Source organism: Leptosomus discolor, chromosome Z, assembly GCF_034619465.1.
Source record: "Leptosomus discolor isolate bLepDis1 chromosome Z, bLepDis1.hap2, whole genome shotgun sequence".
Taxonomy (NCBI): Eukaryota; Metazoa; Chordata; class Aves; order Leptosomiformes; family Leptosomidae; genus Leptosomus; species Leptosomus discolor.
The window spans coordinates 69,071,090-69,092,874 of record NC_141419.1 but is presented as its reverse complement, the minus strand read 5'-3'; the positions used below and the strand labels follow the sequence as shown (position 1 = coordinate 69,092,874).

The following is a 21,785-nucleotide window of genomic DNA, read 5'->3' as shown; positions in this document are numbered from 1 at the left end:
TCATGCTTCAAGCCGAACTGTTGTGCATCCTGTATCCCTCTGTTTGCTGGACCTGCTGATGTGAGTGGAAGGGCAGTGTTGTGAGTCTGGGAGATGACTGTGTCTCTTAGTTGAGACTTTCAGTGCAACAATTGCAGAGAAAGCCAGCACAACGTCATTAAAGTGTTCTTACTTCAGAGGCTTGCTTTTTAGGGATGGTATAAATGATAGTTATAATATAGTTGGTTCCCAAAGGAAGATGTTTCATTTCTAGGTTTGGAACAATTGAATCAATGAAGTTCAAATGTTGTTTTCAGCAACTTAACTATTTTGGCTTCGTTGTAAAGTTAGTAATTTATTTAATTGTATTTTCCATAAAACATAATGCGTATATATTGGTTAATTCAAATTTTCATTTGGAAGTAAAAGTGAAGAGCAATATATTTACATAGTTTCTTCATTTCAGTAGTGGATTTTTATGTGCAAGTGGCTGCAGGGAGATAGTCTTCTATATATGAAGTCTTATCGCAGCTGGTTGTAGGTCATTTCACTCTGAACATTATGGGAAGTTTTGAGGGCAAAGAACTTACTATTCCTACAAAGTAGTGCTCTGAAATAATGGTATGAAATTTCATTGCTTACAGCATGTTACTTTGTATAAAAATTGTAATAGAGTAATAGACTACTAGTAATAGAATAAAGTATTGTTTTTAATAACTGAAATGTCAGATATTTTTAATAGAAGAAGCAAATGAAGTTTTTATGTTAGGCTTTAAGACTTCAGTTTCTACAGAGAGAATGATGGTGATTGGTTTTCTTCTAGGAATTTGATCCTGAAGAGTTTTACTATCTTTTGGAAGCAGCTGAAGGCCATGCTAAAGAGGGGCAAGGCATTAAAACAGACATCCCTCGATACATTATTAGCCAGCTGGGCTTAAATAAAGATCCTCTGGAGGGTAAGTGCCTCTCCTGGTCCACATTCTTTTTTCTCAATGTGTTTAGTCGTTCTGAGAATCTGTGCATACCTGAAAAGGGTCAAAGTAAAGATGGTAGCAGAACAAGCATTCACTGGCCTTGCAGTACTCTCACAAGCTCAAAGGTATTAGAAAGGCCATCTAATTCACAAATGCACTGGGTCGATGGTACTGGTCATAATTTTCCAGCAGCCAATGTAACTTTCTTACTTCAGCTCTAACTGAAATTTACTGGTATAATTTGATGGTGACTGTTACCCAACCATAGGTACCTCCAGCCATGGGCTGGACTATTTGCCCATCAGTGCCCTCAGGTTCCTGCATCTTGAGAGTCCCCAAGAAGAATATCTCCCATTCCTATTAGAACTGCAAAGATTTATTTTTCTGGGTGATTTATGTGTCCATGTTTAGGACTTTTGTAGGGAGAACTTGGATTCCAGTGGAGGTATTGTCATTGCAGAATTTTTGTTTGCATGATTCTTCTTTTAAAGACAGTGTTGGGAAAACTAAAAGATCTTCTGTCTCGTACCCAGACCATCTTCTTTTCCATCCTGAGACGAGGTTCTCTCACTAGTGACAAATGGAATTGTGTTCAGTGCTAGTCCTGCAATTGGGAAGAAAATGGCAGAAATGCCACCGTGGAAAATGCTAGTGCCATTTAGCTTGTCTTCTGTGCTAGTGACCCAGGACAAAGGGGATCTCTAGGAGAGGACTTGATAACACGAAATAATAGCAAAAACCAATGATAAGCACTTTTTTTTAAACAGTTCTTGTGATGCAAGATCACATTTCCTTAAATCAAAGGAGTAGTATATTGTGTGTTAAAAGACAACTTTTTTTTTTGTTCAACTTCAACAGTTTGTGAAGTTCAGCACTGCCGGGTGGTGTCAGGAATATTGTTAGATTGGATTGGATATTGGGTTGGAATTAGTTTGAATATTATTATAGATGATATACACGTTATGTTAACAGTTTTAAAGAAGATCAAGCCTATGTAGTTGACTTCACATTTTCACAGAAGAACTTCCTCATCTAAATTTAGTGTTAATATTGTCTGAGTTACAGATTAAAGCAGCTTTGATGCTTTTTGCTTCAATTCAGAGTGCAGCAAGAATGCCAGACAAATTGGGAAAGTATACTTAAATATTGTTTTCCATGTGGTACTGGAAAAGATGAAGTAGTAGCTTAATTTTTTGCAAGATAGGTGTCTGCTGGATTTGGAGAGCTCTTGTTCTGACCTGGACTGACAATTCATAAATTCTTCACTGATCAATTATGCAACATTTAATTTGGAGTGTGGGTTGAGGGTTTAGTATTATTTATTGGCCCTGGATCTGCCACTTGAACCTTATCTTACCGATTGACTGTTTCTGGCCACTTGGATTAAAGTGTTCCTCAGCATGTGTCAAGAGTCTTGACACTACCTACGTTTAATAATATCTTCAATTTTTCTAAAACAGTTTATTGTGAGAGAGGTCTAGAGACAAATGCTGTCTACAAATATGGGATTCTGTTTTCTCAGACTAAATATTTATTTTATGTAAGTGTACTTCATCTAGGATACTTCTTATAATTACATTTCATAAATTGAATATTAATGAATATAACAAACTTTGCATTCCAGGATAATTCAAATGTGGTTTTTTTCTGAGGGGAAAAAAAATGGGCTATGTGGTTTGTCAGTAAATACTGAGGGATGTATGATATATGGGTTGCTGATCTTTGTGTCAATTGGAGATTTGGGTAATTGAATTATTTTGTGTATCATTTTAAAGGTTAATGTGTATATAGATTTGTGATCAAATAATTCAGGCTGTCTGATTCATATTAACACTTTCCTGCCTCCCTACGAAAAATTATATTTATAAGCAATATAAGTCATTCTGCAATGACGTCTTAAATGATCTCATTTTGATTTTTAAATTGGTGCCTCTATATACAAGGACATTTCCTAAACAAAAATAAAAGAATGACACTATGGTTTTATGCCCTGGTATTTATTGTTCACATAGGGAATCATTTGGAAACACTGTATTCATTGCTATGAAAAAATATTGCATTAAGATCATCCTCCTGAGAGAGCTTTAAATTCCTGGTATGCAAAAATAGAAAATATTTTAAAAGCAATAAAAATATTTAAATCTTTCAAAACAAAACAAAAAAACCCCACACCTCGATAACACTACTTACTCTGGAACGTAGAATTGTATTTTCAGCTAAGTTGTTAAGTCTGCAACGTTCATAAATGTTCATGCAAAGGATTTTAATTCCTCTGCAGAGAAATGCAACCTACTTCTTTAGACCTTTCTCTACCTACCTCCTTTGTTTGCTGCCGTAGCTGTAGTGTCCTTTCTTTGAGTGAAATGATGCATGCATTACTTGGAGATAACGCTAGATAAATTTGTGCTGTACTGAAAGCAATACCACAACCGATTCATCACTTAACAGAGACTGGTGGCTGCATTTCTGAAGAGTTCCCCGGGGAGAAGTTTTTCCCCATGGTTTTTTAAATTACCATCTTTACCTTTTTGAATCATGAGTCTTCAGAAATGGTTTAAATCAATGAAAGAAAAAGGGCAGATGTTTAATGGTATTTAGATGAGTTTTAAAAATCACTTCAGGCACTGCAGAATGGCTACATAGCTCCCTGTTTCAAAAGCTGGGTCTTGGGTTCCATTCCACTACTACCTACTGCTTGCAAATAATACGTATTTATCAGATAATAGTTATTTTGTGGGAGTTCTGTTTAAAAATGGCTCTTTTTAATTTGCAATTTATGAAAATAATTTCAGTTGAGAAGGCTGTCAAAGCGTATTATTCTAGCTTGCTTGGTTCTCACCCGTACAATAAAAGGTTTCATCAACACTTCTATTATAAAAAACTCACGTTCACGAAACTGTGACTTTTGCCAGGGAGGTCTACTCCAGTTTCGAGTTTGGAATGTATCACTTTAGTTTAGGCTTTCTTTTTTTTTTTTTTTTTTAAGATTTGTTTTTTCCCAGTGGGGTTATTTGTCACACTTTATTGCCTTCACGTTCAGAATTTTTTGAGTTATTTTGTCTTTTCTAACACTTCAAAGATCAGTTTGGTTTTCTTGAGTCTGACTCTTACACTTTGCAAACATTATGTTTTGGATAGTGATTACAAATGAGTTACTCCTCAAATCTTGAGCTGTTCCAACAGAAAATCATCTGTGTGATTAATTTGCTCTTAATGATTACAGTAAGTGTTGTGCAGAATTTCACTTGTAATAGTCACTTACTGTTGTATAGAAAAATCCAGTTTAGATATTCTGTGTGAATATTCAATTATTTTTCATATTCATAAATTCAATTAACAGTCCTGAGATAAAAGTGCACCTCACAAATTTTGGGTGGTCTTATCTGTGATCTGCAGCACATAATCATGATAAAACGTGCATCTTTGGCTATGTGGAATATATAATTACCTATGTATATGACTAAAGTAATACTAAGTTTCCCAGGGTCTTCTAGATACCAGCTGCCCTGTTTAGCTTTTATTACCTGGACAAATTCTTAGTTATTGGGCCCCTGAAGAACAGGATAGGCTTCGGGCTTAGGAGCTCTGCAGCGTGGGTTGACCCTGGCAGGGACAACGAGGTCAAGTTGTAGACTCCCAAAGTCTTAGTTTTCTAGAGAAGTTGTCTGTATTAGTGACTCCATAAATTAAAAGCTTCTAAGAAAATAGCTTTTAACTTATTCTGTTAGGTATATCAACATTTCTGTGTAGAAGATGCAAACCGTTTGGAGTCCATCTCTGTCTAAACTAGAAGCTTTTTGCTCTAACTGTGAAAGAACCTAACAAGGATGAGGCCTACTATTAACCCCTCAGGGGCTGAGATCCTCGGGAATTTTAGCGGATTAGTGCTGTCTTTCCCTTAATGCTCAGATCACACATGGATTTCAGAATTCCCATGTCTCTCAGTAGTGGTAACAGTCTCGTTCTTCATTGCTTCATGGCTGTTTGAATTCTTCAGTGGAAGATTACACAGGCGTTAAATAGCAGGTCTTCACTTTCCAGGTGGGATTTTTTTAATATATGCTTGGGGATGCCCTAAAAGTTATTTGGCAAGTACTACAGATGGGACAGCGTGTTTAGCAGTCCAGAAAACTGTCACTTCTCAGGTTTTATGTGCTTCAAACTAAATATTTGCTATAGTTTAAAATGAAGTTTCTAATCTTCGTTTCCAGAAATAGCTCAGCTAGCTAACTGTGACAGTGGGACAGCAGAAACTCTGGAAGTGGATGAATCAATGAATGTAAGTTTTTCTGTTATGTTGCTGCTTTTGCTGAAACTAGGCAAGGAAAAAGTGTATTGTGTCCTGGCCCTGCGACATTTTATTTTCTGCTAGTACCTGTAAACAGATTGAATAGTACAGAGGTTAATCCTCAGACTAACACCATGGTGCTCAGCAGACAGAAGGCTTGCAAAAAATACTGGAACAAAATTTTCTCCCTATTTTCCTAGATGTTGCAGTGTCTTGAGCTTCCACAAAGTTAGCATTGACCATGTGGCAATTGTTTTACCACAAAATCCACCACTGCGTCCTTTATTTATGTTTAACGTATCTATTTTTCTTCTGGAAGGACATTAAAACTGTTTCATAAAAAATAAAGTATTTTAAACAGATTTTAAAACAAGCCGTTTACAGACTTAACTAATGATCAAATTTAGACTCTGAACAGATCCAGTAAAGAGACAAGGAAGAAATGAGCAAGTTAGCAAATAGCCTAGATTCAGAAAGTTAGTTTGCAATCTGGAAAACTGTGCATTGTTCTTCTGAATTTGTGTTGGAAAATTTTTGTCTACAGTAATGGGTATCTTACAGTAATATTTTGTCAGGTGCTTGTTCAGGTTGGCAAAAGAAAAACAAGTTGGAGGAGTTGGTTGGGCTGAGTACTATGGGCTTAAATGCTCTCAATTTAAATTCTTATTTTTAAAAGCTGGTTCTTATAGCTTGGATTTCAGTCAATAGAGTAGATGGAGTTCAAACAGTTTAGTGCTGATTTTCAGTGCAAGTGGATAGAAAAAGCAGCTGCAGTTTTGGGGGATGCATGGGTAATTCAGTGGTCCTCTACAGGTATTTACAAAGTTTAGTAGTTTCAAGTACAGGCATAGGGTATCTGTTAGCTAGTTCTGTTATGCTTACAGAAAGGACATCATCCTCTGGTACATGTCGAGATGATAATTTCTGACTTTCTGGCAAAGTGCCACCTATAAAGGCTTCCAGAGTTATGACATGAAGGGTGTTTCTTACTCTCCTGCTTTCATTAATCTGCATTTGTATTTAGTGGTAGCATACTGACAAATTGGAGAAAAGGCAGAAAGAGTAATTAGAAGACTTGAAGTGCTGAAGTGCTTATGAGAATCGAATGTGCAAACTGGATAAGCAATAGCTAAGAAATTGCAATTGTGAAGTTATGTGTGTTGTGCAAATGTTGAAGAAATACAGGAAGGGTAATGCAATGTAATAAAGAGACATAAGCAGGGGAGGTGATAAAATGAAATCAGTAAAGAAAAATACAGGGTGGATGTTTGGAAACATTTTCTCGAAGTGTAGCTGTGGAGTAAACATGCATGGGAAGTGACAGGAAGCATAACTTTAAAGTACAAGACCATTCAAAATCATCATAAATATGCAATTAGGAAGAGTCCTGTACTGGCAGGCAAGTGGGCTAAACAATTTAATAAATCTTCTCTCTCTGCTCTTGTGTAGTTCATTATATTAACATATGCACTGATCTTCTTGTGCTGAATTTTCTTCAGCAAGCCTTTAACTGAAAATGTTCCAACAAGGTCTACTTTTGGCCTTAACTACTGCCTGGATAGGGATTGTAGAACTTCTTGGAGATTTGGAAAACATCTTTAAAAGAATCTTGTGTGTTTGGAATACTGAATTTGGAGTCCTATGCCGTCATCATCCTCCCTGCACCCTAGTTCTAGTTCACACTTACATCTTCCAGTTTAATTAAAGCTAGAAAAAACATTGTGAGGTACTCAGGACAACTCCCATTTTGAAAATGTTCTTGTATACAAGTAGGTGAAAAAGACCTCTGTAATGATAGAATTACTGTATTTTTTATCTTCTATATTTTTATCTTTCATTTCGTGTCTCTTTTCACAGCCTGTGTTAAATTATATTACAGTCAATCCTAACATTAGTTAGAAATATGCAAAAATTTATTTGAACGAATGAGAGCTCATCTACATTTTCTTACTTACCAAGCTGTGCTACCAGATTCAGATTTACTAAAATGGGAAGGCAATGGCCAATGAGTGCCTGGTGGGATTCACAGATGTCTGTAACTCCAGACAGGAATTGCTAATAATTCATTTTCCAGAAGCATTTGTGCCTGTCTGCTCGAACCTATGCGTGTAGATAAGTGGACAGATAGCTGCAGTGAAACAAATACCTTTTTGATGAAAAAGCAGCTTTGCGTTAGGACTCCCTGCGGTCCTCCTCTGTGGTAGCTGTGTGGCTGACCGAACCAGCTAAAAGCTCTGGCCATCAGGGTGTGACAGCATGGTGACAGTTGTTGTTTGGTTGATTGCGTTTTTCCCCTGATAACTGAAAAAAGTACTGTATTAACTTTGTTCTTTCTCCTCTTTTACTTTGAAGAGCTCTAATACCTCACTGAAGCTGCAGAGGAAACCTCGGGAAAGTGATTTTGAAACAATTAAACTGATTAGTAATGGAGCTTATGGGTGAGTAATCCGTGAGTGCAACAGCTCTTTTGTGTTTTATTTTTGCTTAATTTTCCAGTATTTCTTATTGCAGGGGTGTTTATGTGAGGGAATTTGTTTGCACTGCTGCTTTTTTCATTCTGCTTTCCTGTTTTGTTGCTAATATTTGAAATTCACCAGAAAAACTTTTTGGAAAGCCTGGTAGGCAATAATGAATTACTGCTGCAGTAAATCAAATCACTGAATATTACATCACAAAGATTTTTCAGAAGTAGGGATCGTGTAATGCCAAAGATGAAATCTGAATAAATCAAAACGTGGACTTAAAACCACCTTAAAAGGCACCTTTAAAGCCACTGGAAACAGCCATGTTTATGCAGCTGTGAAACAGTATAAAACTGCATCTGTAGGGAGACAGATTGTTAAAAATGAGTGCTTACTTGACCTAAAAATATTGGTGAAGTAGAAACAAATTTCCTTAAGTAGGGCAGAATAGTTTTATTGCTTCTCTGTGGACACTCTTCTGTCCTCAAATTTTAACTGATTAGCTTTCAAGGAATTGCTGTTACTTGGTTAGTTTCTGGGTACTTGGAAACTGCATTGCTTACTGCCCTGTGTTATGAGAGTCGTACAGAGATATCCTAGAAGACCACGAGAAAATTATGTTAGCCTGGGCCTTAAGTGAACCTGAAATGTTTTCTGGAAGTACCGTGCAGGGATTGTGTCTATCAGCAGGCAGAGGTCTGTCTTCAGTCACCTTTTCTGATCAGATGCTATCTGTTAGACCCTTGGTTGGCTCGTCCTCTGCACTCAAATGTTTCAAGACAGGAATTGGTTGTCTGTGTAACCTGCAGGAGCAGGAGGCATGTATCGGTTCAAAAAAGAGGGACTGTCTTCTTGAGGTGAGGAGCTTATCGCCAAATGAGACTGTGTCGTAGCCCAGCAGATGCAAAGGCTGTGCTGCTCTCCAGCACTAACCCCATTAGACTGGCTGTACTCTGTGCTACCTCTGCTTGAGGTGGGAAGTAGCAGCGACCTGCTAGCACTGAGCACACTTTGAAGAGACCTGGGACCTAGAAGAGATAGCACTTGCAGTCCTCCCTCTGGCGTTTTGCATGCCGTTTTAATGGCCTGAGGCTGATGGGCACGGTGATACTCTGACCATACTGAGTTCTGGGACAGGAGGCATTTAATACCGCCTGGTACTGTTGGTCATGATTGCTTGTGTGGAGGCTATTACTTGTGTGCAGACCTGCTTACATAGCTCAGCAAAAAGCCTGAAGGAAATAGCATAATTTGCATTACAGTTATGTAAATATCCGAATACAACTTCTCACTAGTCAACCTCTGCACAATTAATTTTCTCAGAATTTCTCCCTAGGCAAACTCACTACTTACCGTATACCAGTTTCTCCCAGTTACCCCAGGACTTCAAAAGCCTTTCTTCCAGAAGTCAGTAGTAGCTGCTGCTACCGTCCATGGCTGCATCCCTTTCTCCTTTCCTTGGCAGATGCTTAGTCCCCTCTATTCCTCCTACCCAATTTCCTCTTTGTCTTACTGGAGGAGGATAAGAAGAATGGTGTTGGGAAAAAGGGTATCTGAGTCACTAGACCTGCCCAGCTTCACAGTAGTTTTAAGGTGCTGAGGGCTGGGGGGAGGAGAGAGCAGCTGCAGAAGGGCATGCTGCAATGAGCAGTGCAAGGCCAGCCACCTAAAGTTAGAGATTTGGTAGACCTGCGGCTCTTGCTCCACAGGTGTTACAGCCAGAAGGAGTCTTGATGAACCATTAAGAAATACAGACTGGAAACAACTGTCCATTTGAAAACAGAGACAAGTAAGGATCTGAAAAGCTGGAAAAGAAAGGTTGAAAAGCCATGGCTTTCTGTGGCACATATGATGTAGGCATGTAGGAATTTTTTTTTTTTCCTCAAGTTTGTGGCAGGGAAAAATCAATGCTTATGAAACACCTTTTTAATGCAAATAATAATGCAAAATTTGCAATATGAATGTTGTAAAAATTGGATAAGAGTCTGATAAATTTGTGAGGAAAAGGAGAGCTAATAAAGAGTGAACAGCTTGTAGAGTATCCGGATTCTGCATGAATCATTATTGTCTTTTGCAAATGTTAAAACGGGGATAGGCTGGTGAATTACACTGTGGTATAAGAGTATTAGAACTGGAAATTGAAAATCTCATCAGTTGAGTAGAGTGCTATTACTTCCATCCTTAAGCAAACAATAGCAAAGTAGGTTTTGGATTTTTGTTTTAAATGGTTACTTTTTAGAAGAAGAATCAAGAACAAGAAAGAAAACAAGGTACAGCCCCTTACTAACTGCTGCAGAGGGAAAGGAACACATTCAGTGAACTGTGAGACAAATTCACTTTTTCAAAACTGTGTGCTTGACAATCTTTGCTGTGGTATGTCAGATGAATGAAACCGTAATATTGACAGACCATTTCTTGATCTTTATTAAGTGTTTTTTCTATTGTCACCAATACGATTGGTGGTTAATTTACTCAAAAGTTACGGTCAAGTTTAAAGGTGAACACATCACGATAACCTAAATGCTCCTTAACCCATCTACAAAATGGAATGTAATAAAGCAATAATACCTGTTCCATCTGTGAATACAAAGCAATAAACTGCCCTATAGGCATTTATTGCTGTTTATTTCCAAGTATAAGCAGCTGAAATGAAAGTTATTGTTGTTATGCTACAAGGATTATTTTTCCCTTCCATGTGTTTCCAGGCCATTAACTTTTTGAAATAATCTAAATATGTGTGAATTCTGTCTGTGCTTTATTGATTTATTCTCAAAAACATGTCAGTGAGAATATTTTGTGCTCTGACTTATTAAAGTTTCTGTACACTATTGTGGTATTTTATTTATTTTGAGGCTATAATGGAGGGTTTAATTCTGAACGAATTTTAAAAAAACACCGTATGTTCTGCTGTCTTTGATTTTTCTGTAGCGGTTTTGCCTTCATTAGTGAAATGGAAAGCTTTGACTGCTTGACAGGGTAATTGTTGGTCTTGGCATGCTGTAGCAGAGATTTGTCAGATATGTTAAACTTGATGAGTTTAAATACAAACTATTGGGTTTGTGAAGGTTTGAGTAAATATCCTAGCAGTTCTCTGCTTTTAATTGATTGGGTAAACTCATTTGTAGTGCAATTAAATGACTGTATAGTAGATGAGGTGTATCAGGCTTTTGGGAATGGTTAGGAATATACAAGAAGTTAAACAAGCTGTGGATCAGAAAACATGTAGGATGCTGGCCAAGTTGTTAATGGTTTTCCAAGCTGTCTATCTGACTTTTTTCAGCCAGCCAAAACTTTTCGTACTTCCCAGATTTTAAACTTCTGCTGCAGTCACAACAACATTTTTTCTGTATGCCAGCTTTCAAGTTGTATCAGATAGTAGTAGTAGTAGTAGCAGTCCATCTCTTCAAGTTGGCATCAGCCTCGTTTCCTGAACCAGCTCAAAAAAAAATAAAGGTTACATTTGATCTCCAGGAAGTGAGTGGTGGTAGTTCAGTTGCTCTTCACTAATGTATAACTGTATCTGCTTGGAGCAAATACATGATACCACTTTTGCGCCTGCCTGGAATCTGGAATGCTTTTACTTCTACACAGATGGTAATGTTAATACGTACATGACATACTGGCTAGTGTTGTTGCTTGATAAATTTAAAAACTCTGAGGCACTGTTGGCTTGAGGAGCTGCTGCCCCTAACCTGTGAGTACTTATTCCTGTCCTTTCTCCACTCAGTTGATGGTACTTACTCATGTGTAGTTGCATTGGAAATAGGACTAAGAAAGTTACCCAGCTGCAAAATAACACCGTGTCAGTCAGGTTAATTCATCATCAGCCTGGCAGCCACCAGTTCACAAGTGGAAAGGGGTAGGGTGAAGTGTGGCTTTGTAGGTTCACTTAAGTAGCACCAGCTCTGAATGGACTACAGATCTAATAAGCCATATTCCTTTGCTTCTTTTCTGTTTACCCCTGTGGTGACTGGTCTATGCAGAGTAAGAGGCTGTGATTCCTAGAAGCCTGTAGCTTTAAAGAGCAATTTAGAAAGTAGAGGCTGGCAATTTCTAAGCTAGGGATCTTGCATTCATCATTCATTATGGACTTACTCAAAATGATGAACTTTGAACTCATGCACTTCATTGCCCTTGAGTGAGCCTCGCTTCCCAGTACAGCACAGACCAAGTGCCTGTCTTTTTTCTGTAGTTAACGTAAGTGTGAGGGTTTAATATTAACAGCTAATACAGTCCTCTCAGTGACAGAGAAAGGTTGTTACCATGTTGAAGGTCTTGAATTCTATCCTTCCTGAAAGTGCTGCATGCTACAAACTCCTGAGGAGCTTGATTTCTCAAGTGTTTCTTTTGCGAATACAGAGCAGTTTACTCACAGGAAATTTGGACAGCAACTTCATCACTTTGCATGTGTGTTTACTGACTGCTGTAAAGATAGAAGGTGTTGCTACTGTTAGGTATGGAGAGGTGGTTTTATTAGTCAAAATTTGTGACATATTGGAACAACTGTGACTAGTACCAGTTGTGAGAGAAGGATCACAGACATCATGTTTTCTTCTTCAGATGCCAGCTTCTCATTTGCTTCTAGGCAGACTAGGGTGAATCTGAAATACTGCTGAGAGGAGGCTGTGTGCGTTTTCCCAGGGCTCAGAGGACCTGCACTGGACAGTGCACTGGATGCTCATATTTAGGCAGCATTTCACCTGCCCCCAGATAAATCTGATCTGGCTGTGGGCATCACCTAGCTAGGAGGTGGAGCAGTGCTGCTTGTAAATTCTGATCTTAAATAGCTATCTGTAAACTTAACCATACTGCTGTAACATGAAGCACAGCCTCCTCACAAGTGGCTCCTCTTCACTGGAGGCAACATCAGACATAATTCCAGGGCAGTACAGAATCTAGCAGTCTCTCCTCAAGAAATTTCTTGTGAAAATGAAACATATCTCCTGGTGAGCAGCTGTAACTTTTAAGCAGCGAGTAGAGTACCTGTACCTTGTTTCCACAAGGAGTTCAAGGTCCTTTGGCAAATTAAAGAATTGGGTCAAAGCAAGTGCAGCTACATTAGCCTCAGGCATTGAATGTAGATTATGTTGTAAAATGGCACTAAAAGTTGAAGTTACTGAAGAGCTGTAAACTAGGCCTGAAGCTTTTAAGTACTTTAAAGAAGAAAACAGGAGTCTGAAGGTTGTAATGTTGGAGAGATAGATTGCATAATATTTAAGTTGGAGCAATTTTGGAACCCCGTTAAATGTTTTAGCATTTTTTTGGTCATCTTAACATGTGTGCACAGTGTTTTATATTTGTGCTTAGCTAAAGGTATCCTGGAGATACTTTTTCAAGCTGAGGTTTGTGTTGGAAGTGAATAAGGTAACGTTTGTACAATGCCAAGTTTTATGAATCTTCTTGTTTCTCTGGAAAAGCAAACTTTTCTGGCTACGTTGAAATACAGCATCAATAAAATAGCAGAGCACTTCTGTACCTGTTGAGATCTGTACAGTGAAATCAGGATGTTTTGGAAGTCTCGTCACCCTTATGTTATGAAGACAGAAAGGGAGGCGGGGTAAGGAAAGCAAATTCTTTGTTTGAAATCATAGGAGGTTGCAACCACACCACTCTGGTTGTGGCTTTGCAGGCAGATAGTGCATAATGCTGTCACTGAATGGATCGACAGGGCAATCAGATCATCTGAATGTTCTTAGTACATTGCTTTTCTGTTAAAGGAATCCTCAAATTTACAATTGTCTTTATAATATGCTGAAATTCATGAGCAGCATTTAATGACCAAAGCCAAGAAACCAGGAGTGACATATTGGGCTCTCTCTTAAAAGCACATGTAAAATGAAGATAAACTTCTGTCTAGTGCTCCAGCTGTAGCATTCTGAGAGTTGTGGGAAAGTTGGCCTGTGGAGGGGAAAAACAAAGTGCAAGTTCAATGCCAGGATTAGGAGAATGTGGCAAGGTAACAGCTTCAAGGAGAGTGAACAGAAGCTTAAGGCCATCACAATCTACACAATAAGCTGTTATACAGTAACAGAGGCCTACTTCAAGGGTGGCAAATCAGGAATCAAAATTACCCAAGACAAAGTTGTTATGTGCTAGAACTCACTGTGGCTGTTCCCATAATTTTACTTCAAAGTTTGCAGTCATGTCTCAGCAAATGTGTGATTCACTTGAACCTTTCCATTTAGATTAAGTTGAAGCTCTACTTAGGTGCACAAACATGAAAGATTTCCTTTTTTTCTTTTTTTTTCTTTTTATGTCCAGGCAATTTATATATCTTTATTTAACTGTTTCTCTTCAGGAAGATTTAATTTTCTATCTATGATTTTATTGACATTTCAGCACATTCTAACTGTGGGAGCTGAGAACACTGTTGTTACAGGCAGTCCTGAGCACAGTTGTGCAGTGTGCTTAGTTTAGTGTACTGGTAGTGTGAAGAAATGGCATCACTGCTGTGAACTGGGATTGCGCTGGAGGAAGAAAGGAGGCTTTCTGCAGGAATAACATGCTGCTGGCTAGGGCATAGTTTTCTTTGTAAAGAGTAAATGCTGTTTGCTGGAGTTACCGTGAACAGAGGATGTGAATAAGTGATGTTAGACATTTTTATACATTGAAAATAATTTAAAAGGACTTTATATAGCATAAACAGTGTATGCATGTGTAAACGTGAGAGAGATAGCCATGTTGCAGTTGTCTTGTGAGTCTGATACACTTGAACAAAAGAGGGTTTTTTTTCTGAGGAGTTGTAGATAACTGAATCCTAGTGAAGAGTTACACAATTACCTGTGACTGTAAGACTGGAGAATGCAGTTCAGAGAGCTGCAGAAACATAGCCAGCAAGTCCCAGGTATTTACTTGACTAGATAGTCCTTAGAACTTACTGGTTCTTCATCTTTAACTATGGTAGTAATGACCCTGTGCATCTACATGATCTGCAGAGGGGTTTTATTGAGAAGCTGTAATCATATGCTCTGGTTAACGGTTGTCTTTCAGGAGTTCATCTTAGCACACTGTCCAAATTAAAACACTGAGAAAGATCTGCATGCTCAGTCCTTAGGCAGTCCTCAGTTCATTCATATAACTTTATTTTTTGAAGGATTCCAGCTTCACACACCTGAAGCTCTCACTTTTCTGTGTGCCAGAAGTGCACACTGCACTGAAGGGGACTGAGGTAGGGAAAAGAAAACATTCAAATTACAGGAAATATAGAAGCTGAGACTGACTGACTGGAGGTAGCAACAAAAGAGAGAGGAAAACCAGAATGTAAGGGAAAGAAAAGCAAAGGAAAAGGATCGTAATGAAGGGGTGGAGAGAGAAGTGAGTATGAGGGAAATGGTAGGCAGAGGTGCAGGAGGACAAAAGGTATGAAGCCAGCAGAGAGGAGTACTGGAGATGAATAACTCAGTCTTTCTTCCAGCTTGGGAGGGGCAGAAGGGAGTGAGACTTGTTAGGAGCCACGAAGGGTGCGGTTTGTCTTGAGTTTTGCCCACGGTGGTTTTCCCCTACTTTCGTAATGGTGTCATGTCTTTTACCTGCCCCGTGCTCAGACGTGAACAAGGGATTAATGAAAGCTTTTGGAATCAGTAAGAGAAACTCTCTTGTCTAGAAAAAGTTTTCCTCCACAAAGGAAAGCAGAAACATGTAGTTTTTTTCAGTGCCTGTAACGTTGGTAGCTGTGGAAAGAACTTTATAGAAATAGTAAAAAGCAATTCTTGCCTTGTGTTTAAGTAAATAATTGTATGCTGATAATTGGGACTCCATGGGGACAACAGATTTACTTTAAAAACTACATAATTGGGTCCCTCCCCCCCCCCCCCCCCCCCCCCCCGCTTTTTCTCCTTTTAGTCCTTTCCAGAAAGACTCGCTACTGTGAGATACTACTCATTACTGTGGGATCTGACATACTGGAGATGCTATAAGCATTAAATGCCACAAAGGTGGTTTTCAAGCAAGGCAAACTTTTCAGGATTTTCTTCAAGGGATTTTGAGAAATGCAGCAGTAATGTCCTGTGTCAGTGTTTCATGGCAGTGTGATTCCTTCTACTGAGCCTTGAAAGAAAGAAGGCTTGTCCACATGAGGTTTTTTTCACTTTGCTTCCCTCACTACCTTATCTAACCAAGCTTACAGGAAACTTTGTACCCAGTACCCCAGTGGAAATTCTACATTCAAGATACATCTTAATCCCACATTACTGTGTGGTTAACACGGTGATTTTTGTTTTGGAGTACCTACTGGTGACCTACCCCTTGATATGGATCAGCGCTGATGTCAGGGACTGAACAAGAACAGAAGATTTTGCACCTGGCAATGAGGGAACCACCTCATCGAGCAACTTCTGAGCAACCTTAAGGAGAAACCTGTGACATGTTTTAAAATCCCCAGGACCGAGTTTGAGTCATAATTATCTGACAGAACACCTACAGAACAAGCATTTGTTGGAGTGATTTATAACACTTTGCCATAGCTGGGTTTTGTATACAATCCTTTGTTGATGGAAACACCCAAAATCTGCCTGAGCTGAGAGCATTTGTTATACCTGTTGGGGGTGCATTTGCTGTATCTGTTGTTTGTTTTGGGGGTGGGGGACTTGTTTGATTTTAGTTTGTGTACTAATTTGTGTTGGCTGAGACTTATCCTGGTTATGAAACAAAATGAGGTTTGTAACCATCATCTGATGTGAAAGGCAGGTCAACTACATTAAATTAAAAACAAGTCTTTTATACATATCCAGGTTTTTTAAAATATATTTATTTATTTGTAAAAAAAGTATTTTAAAATACAGTTTCAGTAGTTATTCAGACTTTTTTCTTTTTCTCTCCCATTTGACCTTCTTTAGTGCGGTTTACTTCGTGAGGCACAAAGAAACTAGACAAAGGTTTGCCATGAAGAAAATTAATAAGCAGAATCTCATCCTCCGAAACCAGATCCAACAGGCCTTTGTTGAGCGTGATATCCTGACATTTGCAGAAAATCCGTTTGTTGTCAGCATGTATTGTTCCTTTGAAACAAGACGTCATTTATGCATGGTCATGGAATATGTAGAAGGTAAAATGTTTGTTCTGTTTTACAGAGGAAGAAGAGAGTTTTCTTACAGCAAGAAAGAAAAATAACCCATATGGTACTTGCGTTAGAAAGGCCCCCTGTGTGGACTCTGTACTCTGGCAGTACAGATTTAGGATCCAAATCCAACAGCAAGGTGGCTTTTTTCCCAGTCATTATCTCCCAGTGAGAGCTTGTAAAACACTTGTGCTCCAGCTATAATGGGAAGTAACTACTATTTGAATAAGTTCCTCATAGACTGTAATCGTAAGTTTCCTGGTGTTCAAAGTTCATATGGAAGAGCTGTTCACTTTTCTGGAGTTCAGATTTTCATTAGCGTATGTTGGGGTATTTGAAATTTTTACGAAGAAAGAGGGAAGAGGAAGCAACTTGAAAAGGTGCTGATGCTGAAGGAGAACAGTGGACAGAGGCAGCGCAAGGTGATATACTCAGACTATGGTTATGTGGCCTTTTTATTTTGCACACACACCTACCACCCCCACCCCCCCTTTTTTTTTAAGTAGCAGCACAGACTTTATTGGTTTCCTGATGAACCCTAGTAGTGCTTGCTCCCAACTTCACACTGTATTTCCAGTACAGTAGCTGCTGTGGTTATGTGTTCAATTGAATCATCTGACTGGAAAATTAACATTTATGGCTACAGTTCATGGCTCTTTCTGCAGCATGTATGGATTGTAGTAATACACCTCAGAATTTATAGCATCATCTGGAACATTTGTCCTGTTTCCACAGGTGGAGACTGTGCTACTTTGATGAAGAATATGGGTCCCTTACCTGTGGACATGGCAAGGATGTACTTTGCAGAGACTGTTCTGGCCTTGGAATACCTTCATAATTATGGAATTGTACACAGGGATTTGAAACCAGACAAGTATGTGTATATAATATAACCAAAAGAGGACTTTGAAATTGTTAGATAAAATGTGAAAGAAGTGAACTTGCTCTGAATATTTTTGAAATTTGGGGTTTTTTTATTATGAGTGTCATGTAGATTCACAATTTTGTCTCAATATTTGAATTTTCATTACCTACAGTTACAGAAAATGCATTTTTTTTCCAAAAGAGTTCTTTAAAATTGTCTGTCTTTAAGATGGAGGAGGCTATTGGAGCAGCTAAAAAAAAAAAAACCAAAAGTACTTAGTCTTCTGGTTGAAATGAAGGGAAATGCATTTTGGTCATTGAGGAGCAGATCTTTCAAAGTATGCTTAAAACACTGTTTAATACAAAATACTGTCAACTTGCAGAAGTTTGCATATGTGAAGACAGGATTGACCAGATTGGGAAATCTTTCTTGTTGCATGTTTTGTTTGGGGTTGGGTTTTTTCCCCGATATTTAGAAATACAATGTTGCTCCTATACATGTAAATAACATTCCACCAAGCAGCTGCATAAAAAGTATGGCTCTTGCAGCTCCATTAACCATCTTCTCCTTTCCCATTTAAAAAAAAAAAAAAAAAGAGAAAAAGAATTAAAGTCAGGTCTGTTGAGTGACAGTACCTTTATAGCATGATACCTCAGGCCAGTGTAGTATTAGTTACTAACTAACAATATCTGAGTTTGTTCAAATGAATGTCCCAGCTTGTTACAGACAGAAAATGCTCACCTCGCTTCAAAAGCCACACTTATTCTATTCTAGGTCTTTCAGATGATGACTTTCTCTTTTTCTTCAAAGCATCTAGCATTCAGCTCTCAACACTTTTACAGTTCTATAAGATGTGCAATTGCATATAAAAAGTTTGTTTACATCTGATAATAATAGTAACAAATGTAAGACCATCAGATTTTTAACCTATTTATTTTTTACCTGTTTAAATTACTTTTTAAGCTCTTTATATTTTGCAGTGAGAGTTAAATATATTCCTTCAAGTATACAAGTATAATAATAATAATAATAATCAACAGCAGCACATAATATTGAATTATATTGCAGTAACTTCAGATCATTCTAATTTTCAGTTTATTGGTAACATCTATGGGCCATATAAAGCTTACAGACTTTGGACTGTCAAAGGTGGGGCTAATGAGCTTGACTACCAATCTGTATGAGGGTCACATTGAAAAGGATGCCAGAGAATTCCTTGACAAACAAGTAAGACACAGCCTTTTCATTTCTACATTGAGTGTTCAAATGAAGTGGTGTTTTGCCAGCAGAATATAGTGTAATACAGTATTAACTATTACTGTTTATGCACTGGTGTTCCAGTTGTGTGTATCAGTTACTCTTACTGATGCCCTATGGATTATTCTAGGCTTTTTTCATTCTACATTAGGTTCTGTTAATAAGATGAACAATGTAATTGTGTGCAAGTGAATCTGTGAGAGAGACAAATGGAAAACTGTTTTTATAAGGAATTCAGAAGTCTCAGCAGAGTGCATGTGGAGCTCATGATGCATTGGACAACCAAGGGTGCTAAAATCCTTGCTATGGCCCATTTCCCTTCAAGCATGCCTCATTACCATTGCTCACAATCTGTTCACTATAAAAGTTACTTAAGATAAAGCCATCACAACTTTCATGTAAAGATATGTTTAAGTTAAAAGTATTTGCTGTGATGGACTCCGATATACAAAACTGTCCTTTGCATGACAGGTACGCAAATGTAGATTATGGTGCCTGTAGGTGTAGGTAGGTTGTTCTAAAAACATTAGCTGTTAGTTAAACTCAGCAAACTAAAACCTACTGAATTCCATTTTTCCATGTTCCGTATTATTTTGCATTTCAAGAATTACAAATGATGTGACGTACCTCAGTTAGACTTGTTTTACCATCATGCTTATTTTCTTTCTTTTAGGTCTGTGGTACACCTGAATACATAGCTCCTGAAGTGATACTGAGACAGGGTTATGGAAAACCAGTGGACTGGTGGGCTATGGGAATTATCCTTTATGAATTTCTTGTTGGATGTGTGCCTTTCTTTGGAGATACACCAGAAGAGCTATTTGGACAAGTAATCAGTGGTGAGGTTCATCACAAAAAAACCCAGATTTCTTAGCTTGCTGTGAAACATTTCAATTTCTGTTAATAATAAAGATTTTTGCAACTCTACTGATAGAGTACGTTTTTAAGCTAGTTTTACTCAAAAAAACGTTGCCATAATATTGTAATACACAATTTGCTGTCAAAGCAGTAAGAATAAATTTGGATTAAGTGCTGTAGTTACTGTGTATTGTTGCTAAGTACAGAAATGCAGAAATGTAGAGTACAATGGTTAAGCTGCACTGTTTGAAAAAGAAGAACTGTTAATAGAAAAATAGTGCCACTATGGCACAGTGATTTCGATATTTGGTAAAGAAATTATTCCAGAGAAGAAACAGTTAAAATAAATTTGCATAAATGGGAAAATGCCTCATGGCACAATGAAGACATTAACAAAGATGTAATAAAACCCTAAAACAAATATCTCCCAAATAATAAATAATGAGAAAGAGAAGGAAACTAATTCAATTCACAGATTGTTAATGATTTCATTGGTGATTGTTGTAGTGTAATGTTATTTCTGTAGCAGCTGTTCTTCATCCATTTAAAATTCAATAACCTTTTAGATCTTAACCTGCAAGCTGACCCTAAGTATTGTTATGTGGCTTGTGGCAAAACTGAATGATAATTAAACAGAATTGTTTACTATCCTACCTGCTGTTTCCATAAATTTCCCAGATGCATAGATGTAGAGGGCCTTTATTTATGCTAAAAGTTTAACAGAATGGCACCTCTGTTACTGAGTATTTCCCAGTCTGTTTTATGGTCTGCTTAAAAGGTCCAGTAGCTAAGACCCAAAAAAAAACCCCACAACCAACCATAAAAAAAAAACCTAACAGAAACAAAACTAACTGCACCTCTGGTTTCTTATTCTCTGAGAATGCAACAAATTCCCTTTTGTACTTCAGGAGACAGTCATCATCTCGCTTTCTTCCATCTCTGAAGTTGAAAGCCAGACTTGTTTGTAAACTGTAATGAAATGGACTTGTGAGTTGCCTCTAGTATATGACCTCTTTATACAACATCCTAGCTGTTCATGGATTTATAACCATGTTGTTTTCTGATGTGGTATGCCATGGCCTGAGTGGCAAGGAGAATCAACTGTTTAATTAACACAAGCAGCAAATGCTTGCTTTGTTCTGGATGCCTCACAGCTTCAATGCATATTCATGCTTTATTTTCCAAATCAGATTTAAAGTGCAGTGGGAGCTGTAGGCAGGCAAACATGGAAATTACTCATGTTTTTATTGCATTTCCAGACACATGCACATGTGTGTTTATCTTTATGCTCTCTGTCTGGGAGAAGGGGAGGGAATAGTCTAAAATTAATGACAAAATTAGCACTTTAGACTCTGTATGTGGCATCAGTTTTACATTTTGTAAAAGAAATTGTCATGTGTTACAGTCTGGCTGATACTTACGTAAATAAGTTTACTGTTTGACTGTGTCTGTCTGTCTTCCAGAAATTACATGTAGAAGTGTGTGTAAACCTCATCTGTTCCCACTCACTCTCCAACAAGACTTGGTCAGCTTAGTTTCTTGGTTTGATGTTGACTTGTCAGGATTTTTTATTTTATTTAAAACCCCTTACTTAACTGGCATCTTTCTTACTGTCAGTATCTGGAGGAAAAATCTTGTATTGGATAAGTTTCCTGTGCTAAAATACATGGTCCCCTTGTATTCAACAGTAAAAGCCGTGTTAAAGAACCCAAACTATAGCCTAGGCCTTTATTCCAGTTTCTATGGGTGAAATCTACATTCTTCTTGAAAATCTGTTTTAAAATCTTGCACCCCTCATTATACATTGCTCCTTCTTCGTTGTAGGTTGCCTTTACTGCCCCCAAGTTGTATGAGTACAACTATGGGAGGCCTCAGTATAAACTTAGATGCCTAAAATGATCAGGGTTAAAAATAATGCTCCAGAAACAGGTTACATTTCATGCCTGATTATTTCAGTATGTTTCCTTAAATTCTGAAATATAAAGATTAAACTTGTGTGTAGCTTCTGATGATTATGTCTCCAATAATGATAATTTTGAAGGAAAAG

The 21,785-nt window shown here is 37.9% G+C and overlaps 1 protein-coding gene across 4 annotated transcripts in view; it reads left to right on the top strand.

Moving 5' to 3' along the window:
* Nucleotides 1-21,785, top strand: part of MAST4 (microtubule associated serine/threonine kinase family member 4) — a 303,723-nt gene that overhangs the window by 259,049 nt on the left and 22,889 nt on the right. For all 4 annotated transcript variants that reach the window (XM_086480573.1, XM_086480572.1, XM_086480571.1 and 1 more), the window contains 7 exons: nucleotides 803-935; nucleotides 5,165-5,232; nucleotides 7,594-7,679; nucleotides 16,538-16,746; nucleotides 17,494-17,632; nucleotides 18,718-18,850; nucleotides 19,554-19,719. In XM_086480573.1, coding sequence (XP_086336699.1) covers nucleotides 803-935; nucleotides 5,165-5,232; nucleotides 7,594-7,679; nucleotides 16,538-16,746; nucleotides 17,494-17,632; nucleotides 18,718-18,850; nucleotides 19,554-19,719 — 934 coding nt within the window. The remainder of the gene's footprint in view (nucleotides 1-802; nucleotides 936-5,164; nucleotides 5,233-7,593; nucleotides 7,680-16,537; nucleotides 16,747-17,493; nucleotides 17,633-18,717; nucleotides 18,851-19,553; nucleotides 19,720-21,785) is intronic.